Here is a 7,642-nt window from a genome sequence, read left to right on the forward strand (position 1 = left end):
TGATCCGTACAGTACCAGGCCTGGGAACCCCCTGTCCACTGGGCCCTCGCTTGATAAACAAGCAACTGACTTGGAAAGACTGCTGGAGGAGAAGCAGTGCCCCGGAGCCCCCAGCCAGTTCCTGCCTGACCAGCTGAATCGGCCTCACAGTCCTCACCCTACACCAGCTCGCCACCCCGATCCAGCAAACATTTATTGGGCACCTTCTGTGTGCGTGCCTTGTCGAGATAGAGAATTCAAAAACCAAAAGAGAGGGGAGAGCGCCGGTGCAAATAAATGTCCCAACGAAATAAAAAAAAATGGGTAAACTTAGGGGGCATAGAAATGGAAGGAAATCCGAACCCAGGGCCAGCAACCCGCGCGGAGGCACACGCGGGATGCGGCACGCGGGGGATCCCAGGGCGGCGCCCCTCCCAGCCAGCAGAAGAGCTGAGCTGGGGAAGGGGCGCGCACACCTCGCCTGCAGCGACCGCCTAGCTGGAGCCTCCGCGCGGCTGCGGAGCGCGAGCCGTCGCTCATTACTGCAATTATGTTGCTCTAAATTTGCGTAGACCCTAAATTGTCAAGCTTCAAGGAGCCAGCAGGCCCGGAGGCCCCGGCGGGAGGAGACACCCGATCGTGCCCCGCCATTCCACTGTCTCGCACGCGTGAAACCTCCAAAGTTGCAGACGCACAGTGAACTGAGAAAATTCAGATCCACCCAGTATTCGCCCTCCCATGCGAGGTCCTTGACATTTCACCCAAATCCCAGGGGCAGGGGAAGGATTCCCAGGCCCATTTCGTAGATGAGAAAACTGAGGAGCAAAGACAGTGTGATCTTTCTACCCTAAGCCAGGCAGTCAGTAAGTGGCAGAGCTGGGAAAACCACCTCTGCGTGTGTGACTTTGAGTTCAATACTATCCTGAGGAGAGGAGGGTCACCACGAGTGTTCCAGAAAGAAACCGGGAGTACTTGTGGTAGCCTGGGTGTCCTGAGCTCTGACACTCGGGTTGCTTAGTTCATGGGGGTTGGGGAGCACTTTCTGCGTCAGCAAGAAGTAGGATATACCTCCACGCCCAAGGGCCTTTAAGAAGTGGATGAGTCTGAGACCTTTAGCTGTAACCCCTCCCTTGGGGACCAAGAAGCCAGGATTCAGGTTCTGGAAGCTCCCAGGCTGGGAGGTCCCCCAAACTGGTGCGGCGGAACTGGCCTCCTCAGCGTGCTTTCTTTCTGCTCTTAGGGAGGGGAGTTGTGACAGGTTCGGACTGCAGCCCCAGCCTCGGGACCGAACCTTTGCTGGAGCTACAGAGGCTGGTGGATACAACACCCTGGTACCCAGGAGCTTGCCGGCCCCAGCTCAGAGCCTGCCCAGGGTGCTTGCGCACAGACCTGCGTTTTCTTGAAATTCCTCGTCAGACCTCTGGCCCCTGAGCTAGAAACTGTTTCCACACTGCCCGATGGTCTCTGTCTATGGAGATGTCCATCCTCCCCAGGTCCAATGCCAGGTTCTAACAACCCCTGGTCTGCTGGCTTGGTCTTAACTGCTCACGGCAAAGGCCTGCCTGCCACTGTCCTGAATGGAGTTCGGAGGAGCTGGACACTGAGGGACAGAGGGCTGGAGTAGAGATGTGCCGCAGATCTGGTGAAAATTAAGCCAGTGCCTCCAGCTTGAAAGAGAACAGAGTGGTGCCTGGATCATAGTAGACTCTATTTACTAAAAACTCATTTTCTGCCTTCAACATCCTTGCAGAATTGCCCCCAGAAGGCTAAACTTGGCCCTCATTCAAATGTATTCTTCTGGAAGCATGAATTTAACCTACCATAAGAAAGAAAAACCATGTTTGTGAGAGTTTGGAGGCAGGGCTCATGCAAAGGACGGCCAAGGCAGAGAGCGGATTGTCGCACTGGGTTTCCAGTAGTTTTTGGGGAGTGGGGATGAGGGTGGGGGTGGTGAAGGCGCTCACTTTCTGACAGCACAAAATTAGTTCCACAAACCATGTCTACACTGTTGGTGCAGCGTTGCAGATCTAGAGAAGCATAGCAATTCCTCTATCCCCCACCTGGCCTCCTGTGGGAAAAACAGGTTTGTGGGAGTGGGAATTGTCTGGATTAGCTGTCTGCAGTCATCAAACCATTTGGGTGATTCGCTTTGTTTTCAGACAGGTTAAAAGGAGAGAAAAAAGAAAGAGTCGGTTATGGGTCGCCTACCAAGTGTCGATTTCAGCTTAAAGTGAATTAGATAATTGAGCCTAATTATCCTAGGTAATTGCTTCAATTCTCCACTTGACTTTGCTAAAGCAGATCTGTCCTATGTGTTCAAAAAGACACCCTTCCCTGTCCCTGAAAATCCTGTTGTCACCTTTGAAAGTGGCTAGTGTAAAACTACCACCAAACTGCAAAGTATTTTATGTGTAGAGATGGCAAGAAATAAAACTCAAATATGAGGCTAAATCAGTAAGGAGATTTCTTGTAGCTTAAAATTAATTTATTTAACAAATATAGCTATAATATAAATGATAATAAAATTTCAAATATACAGTATATTACACATAATCCCTTCCAAAGGGATTCTTGAAAGCCACGCAATGTACTGTTAAATAGAAACAGAATTTTTAAATTTTATTTTACATTTTTCTGGTACTGGTAAGAGAGAGAGGCACCTTCAACCTACCTTTGTAAAGCATCTGTGTATCCATCCCCCCAACCAAAGCAAATGTTTTGCTGAAGTCCTGTTAAGTTTTCCAATGGAAGGACCCGGAATTCCATCTCCCCTGGCATGCTCCTCTCTTTATCTCCAATTGCTTTCATTTCCAAAATCTTCAAAGATGAATTTCTCTTGTGTTTTTCCTGCCTGGTGTCGGGACACAGGCAGCCATGTAGGAGTGGTGGCTACTCCTGGCCCAACCGCTAACTCTGCTGGGGACCGTGGGTAAATTTAATAACCTCTCTGGCCTCAGTTGTCCCATCTGTAATACGAGAGGGTAGATTAAGATTCTAGAAGAGTGTTAAGGGACCCTTCCATCCACTTTTTGGAAGGGGATCAGACTTCAGAGACTGAACTCTGATAGGGACCAAGGAGAAACCAGAGCAGTGTAAGTTAAAGGGAAGGAGCCAGGAGGTGCCTAACAGTGGGGTGAGCGGGGTCTGCTCCCGGTGCTTGCCAAAGACCAGCGCTGGAGGACCAGCTGGCACCTCAGGCAGGCGACCCTGGGCCCCTCTATGTCAGGTGGTACATGCTGTAGCCTACATGGGCCGTGTAGAGTCCAACGGGCGCCACGGGCAGCGCGGCGCGCTGGAAGGGGCCAGAGGCACCATAGAGCGAGGCGCCCGCTGCAGCAGCTACCGCCGCCGGACCGCCAAGCGGAAAGGAGAGGCCGAAGGCCGCTGGTGGCAGCATGGGCTTGGCGGCCATCTTCAGCTTTTCCAGCTCTGCCTCCTGGAGTCTCTTGGCCTTGGCGCGGCGGTTCTGGAACCAGATCTTCACCTGCGTCTCGGTGAGGCTGAGCGAGCTGGAAAACTCGGCGCGCTCAGCGATGGACAAGTACTGCTTCTGGCGGAACTTGCGCTCCAGCGCCAGCAGCTGCGCGGTGGTAAAGGGCGTCCGCGGCTTGCGGTTGGTCTTGTGCTTGCGCAGGGTGCAGGCCGGGGGGCTCAGCCGCCCTAGGGGGCCGAGAGAGAAAAGGGCAGGGGGTTAAGAGAGCGGCGTGGTGCCTACTGTGTCCATAAAGCAGTAAGAATCCCGTCGAGCTCCTTGGGGCCAGGCACTGTGGGAGACACTTGGAAAATACTTTCTCAAATTCCCACAGCCCCTCGGGGTAGATGTTCTTGCTGCTTTTTGCAAATGAATAAACTAAGATTTCAGGTGAAACATAACCGAGTTCAAGGCCCACATAACTGTGAAGAGGTGGACCTGCCTTATTACTAGACGGCTGCTTAAAAAGTCCTCACGCGGCAGGGCCTCTGTCCCTGGCCGGGCATGTCAGGACGGTGGATGTGAATGAAGGTAATGAATGACACAGGCAGAAAGATGCTGCCCCCAGGGGAACATCACATTTCCTTGTATGCTCTGGCCGAAAGTTTATCTGTGCCCACCAAGTGTTGGCGCTGGGGTAGGCCACTGCGCAGTACAGAATCCAGACCTCCAGAGCCCACACTCTTTCCCTTGGAACAGCGGGTCCCTACTGGGCTCTAAGGACAGTTTCAGGGCACCGGAGCCGGAGCAACGCTGGGCATCAGGCTGTCAGGAAGGTTGCCCCACGGCCAACTCCATTAAATATATCAAGGGCCATGGGGGTGAGGACTGCATTCTAATGGGGATTCTTGATTGTCTCAGCGGTCTATTGGGCCTCTCCCAACGCCACCCCTTGCCTCTCTGGTCACATTCAAATATATGCGGGGGTGGGGGTGGGGGGCGGTTTGCAAAGGCTTCTCCTCAACCTGTGGCTCAGTCTCAGATCAACAGTGCTGGGCTTTCTCTTAGGGCTTCAGAATGTATACACCCCGATGGGCGGGGAGCTAGCACCCCGACAGAGGGCTCCCGCAGGTGCTGGACTGGGTCGGCTGGTCCAGTCAACGCCTGCCCCTCTGGGCAGCTGTGGCCGATAAAACAGGGAACAAATTATTCTCAGGACCTCGGGGATGCGCCGACTTTGGGGTCGGGGCCCTAACGAAATTCCCAAGTCCTAAAGGACGCTTTGCCTAAGCAGCAGCTTCCCTCGGGGGGAAATGAATTCAAATCGAGAATGTTTTACAATGCGGGTTTTTGCCTAATTACGCATATTTTTCTTTTTCTTTTTAGATTCTTTAGGCCCTCCGACCACCAGGAAGTGAGTCCAACGAAATCTCGTGTTAACCTGCCCCCTCCTTCCCCGATCGAGGCCATTTAGCGAGTCCGGGAAGCAGTGGCCCCCGACTTGCTTTCCGTCCGGCCGCCCGCTGGGCGGGCTCCGAGGGAAACCTTTCTCCCTTCGGCAGGGGCAGCTCAGCACTGAGCAACCTTCTCCGGCCATTAGGTCCAGGGAGGGGCTGGCCTTTCAAAGACGTTTAATCCCCAGATAAATATCAATCCTCGGCTTCACGCCATTGAATTCGAGTTGCTATTATGCCGCGCAAAATAATCGGAGGAAACGAGGAAAACTTGGGAATTTCCCGTGCTCCTGAAATATCTCCGAGCGTGCTCTCTGGGGCAGAGAAGCCAGGGGACCGCGAGGCCTTGAAACGACCCCCAACGGGCCTTTGACGGCTAGAGTCAGCTACAACCTTCCAGTCCCAGGCGTTTGGGAGCTTCCCACCTCGCCGATGGGGCGCCTCCCACTAATTGACTTGGTGCCCCGCCCCTCCGCTGGAACCCTATTGCCCCCTCCCCTAAATGATCCATTCCTCCCAGAGAACCAAGTAGCAGCCTGAAATTTGCAGGGGGTAGGAGGAATTTTGCAAGAGCTTCAGAACATTTGGGCAAAAGATAATTTGATCGGGGGGCGGGGGGGCAGGCTTCTTCTACGAGAAAGTGAAACTCCGCGCGCAGGGAAGATTTCCGCACCACTCGGACCCACACGTTGGGGTAAGGGCGAAGTAACAGTGCTCAGGATCAGATAGGGGAGTGAGGAAACTCCTGGGGTCGTTTGGTGGGGGCAAGAGGAGAGATTGCCCAGACCCCCGTGCCCTATAAGTAAACTCCCAACCTCAGCGTCTCCTGGCCAAGGGCGAGGAACTCGCGAAAGTGGACAGAGAGCTGGGCCTCAGCCAGGCCTCGAACCCTCTTCCTGGGTGGGAGTGGGGAGAGGCGTAAACCGCGGCCTGACCGCCAGCGGATCTGCAACACGGCCTCTAGGTGCCGGGCTGCAGGTACGCAGACGCTGGTGTCTCGAGCAGGCACCGGCGCGCGGCCTGGCGCCCTCGGGTCCCGCTCCGCTACCCGGCTCCCTCCCTTGCCCCCCGCTTTCAAGTTACTCACTAGCTGGGGGCGGGGAGAAGCGGGAGTTCTGCATCCACGGGGTCCTCTCGGGCTTCTCGGGGCTCTCAGCTTTGACGAGAGCATCTTCCGGCAGCTTGAGTAGTCCTCCCACCGAGAAATGGCCAAGCGGCCGCGGCGAGGACGGCGTGTCCTGGGCGCCTAGCGACCCCGGCCGGGAGCTCAGGGGCTGCACGGAGCCGCCTGCCGCCGGTGCGCCCTCGGAGGCGGCCAGGGTGCTCTCCTTAGCCCCAGGCTTCCTGTGGTCGGCCATGAGCGCCTCCACGCTGAAGGGCAGGAGTGAAGGGGACACTTTGGGCCTGGCGCCCTCCTCGTCTGCGCCCATGGCGGCCGCCGTGGCCGCGGAGGCGCTGGGGGCCTGGCCTCCGCCTCCCCCCGCCGGCTTGCCGAAGGCGGAGTCCTCTACTTTGACACCGAGTGGCAAAGAAGTCATGTCAGCAGCCGGGGCCATGCAGAGCCGGGCCCCCCTCCAGCCGCAGCACGGGCCAGCCGCCGGGCATGGGCTTTGAGCGGGCTGGGAGCCGACTGACCTCTGGGAGCGCCCGGCGCCCAGGCCGGGCTGGCCCTCCCGCGCGCGCCTCTCGCCCCTCCCTAGAAGGCCAGCCCCGGCGCTCGGGGCCTGGTTGTCTGCTGGCGCCGCCGCGCAGGCCGAGTTCCCGGCCACACTCGCCGGCTCCGGGTCGGGCCGCGGCTACCCAGAGAACTTGTTAATAAGGCGAGGCCAGCTCGGCAGCAGCCAATCAGCACGCGAGGGGGCGGGACCGGCGCGACCCATTGGGCCGCGCTGCGGCGGACTGGCCCCGAGGCGCGCCGGACCCTGGGGCTGGGGGCCCAGCCCGGCCCCCAGAGGACAAGGAGTGGGAGGGGGCCCGCGAGAAACGTCTTCGCGCCAGAGCCGGGCCGCCCTCTGCCTGCATCCCTCTAGGTCTATGTCTTCCTGGGTTCCTGGGGCAATTTCCCCTGTTAGTTCCTTCTCTTTGCCCTGCTCTCTCCTCCCTTCCCTTATCGCCCCTCTCTCCCAAGCCTGCCTTTTCCCCTCTGCACCTTTCCTCTTTCTGTTTTCTACGGCTTCTTACCTTTCTCAGCCAGTGGCTGTGTCTCTCTTTGCCTCCCTCCACTATCTGCCTCCCCTCTTCTCTACCACAGTATTTTTTGAGTTGAGGTCCTTTCTTAGACATTCCTTTTATAATTTAAAAAATCTGCCCCGTTATTTATTCTAGTAGAAAGACATCATATTAATTCTTTTTGAAACACCTTCATGTCCTTCCTGTTTCAATCTTCAAAACTTTATCTCTACATAAAAGTGGGCCTTTGTCTCTTTCTGTGAGCTGGACTGGAGTTTCCTAGAGAAAGCCACTCACTGTGGTACTACGGATGCTAAGAATAAGAGACACAATATTGTCCGGAATAGATAATCGATTTTCATACCTGATGTGTACTTTTCCCGCTGTGAACTCTTGGGAGGATTACAACCTACACCAGCGACCGACTCGGAGAAGGAGCCGCTGGGCCCTTTTGATACAGAATTTACTGAAATAAACCTACAGAAACGTCAACAAAACCCAGATCTGGCCCTAATGTGACCCCCAAACTGCGAGTCCGCGGAAACAATAACAGGTCCCTATCTCTGGGTCTCCCATCAAGAATGGGAGGCACATTTGGGAAAGGGGGCCAGGGGAAAAGAGGACTGTG

The 7,642-nt window shown here is 55.8% G+C and overlaps 1 protein-coding gene across 1 annotated transcript; it reads right to left on the reverse strand.

Annotated features, from left to right (window-relative positions):
• Positions 1 to 2,443: 2,443 nt before the first annotated feature.
• MSX1 (msh homeobox 1) lies at positions 2,444 to 6,643 on the reverse strand. The gene is made up of 2 exons (XM_036921131.2): positions 5,933 to 6,643; positions 2,444 to 3,639 (listed from the first exon to the last, which is right to left on the reverse strand). The coding sequence occupies exons 1-2, from the start codon at positions 6,399 to 6,401 to the stop codon at positions 3,197 to 3,199; spliced, it is 912 nt and encodes a 303-aa protein (XP_036777026.1). The 5' UTR covers positions 6,402 to 6,643; the 3' UTR covers positions 2,444 to 3,196.
• Between the last annotated feature and the right edge of the window lie 999 nt (positions 6,644 to 7,642).

Source organism: Manis pentadactyla, chromosome 5 (assembly GCF_030020395.1).
Source record: "Manis pentadactyla isolate mManPen7 chromosome 5, mManPen7.hap1, whole genome shotgun sequence".
Taxonomy (NCBI): domain Eukaryota; kingdom Metazoa; phylum Chordata; class Mammalia; order Pholidota; family Manidae; genus Manis; species Manis pentadactyla.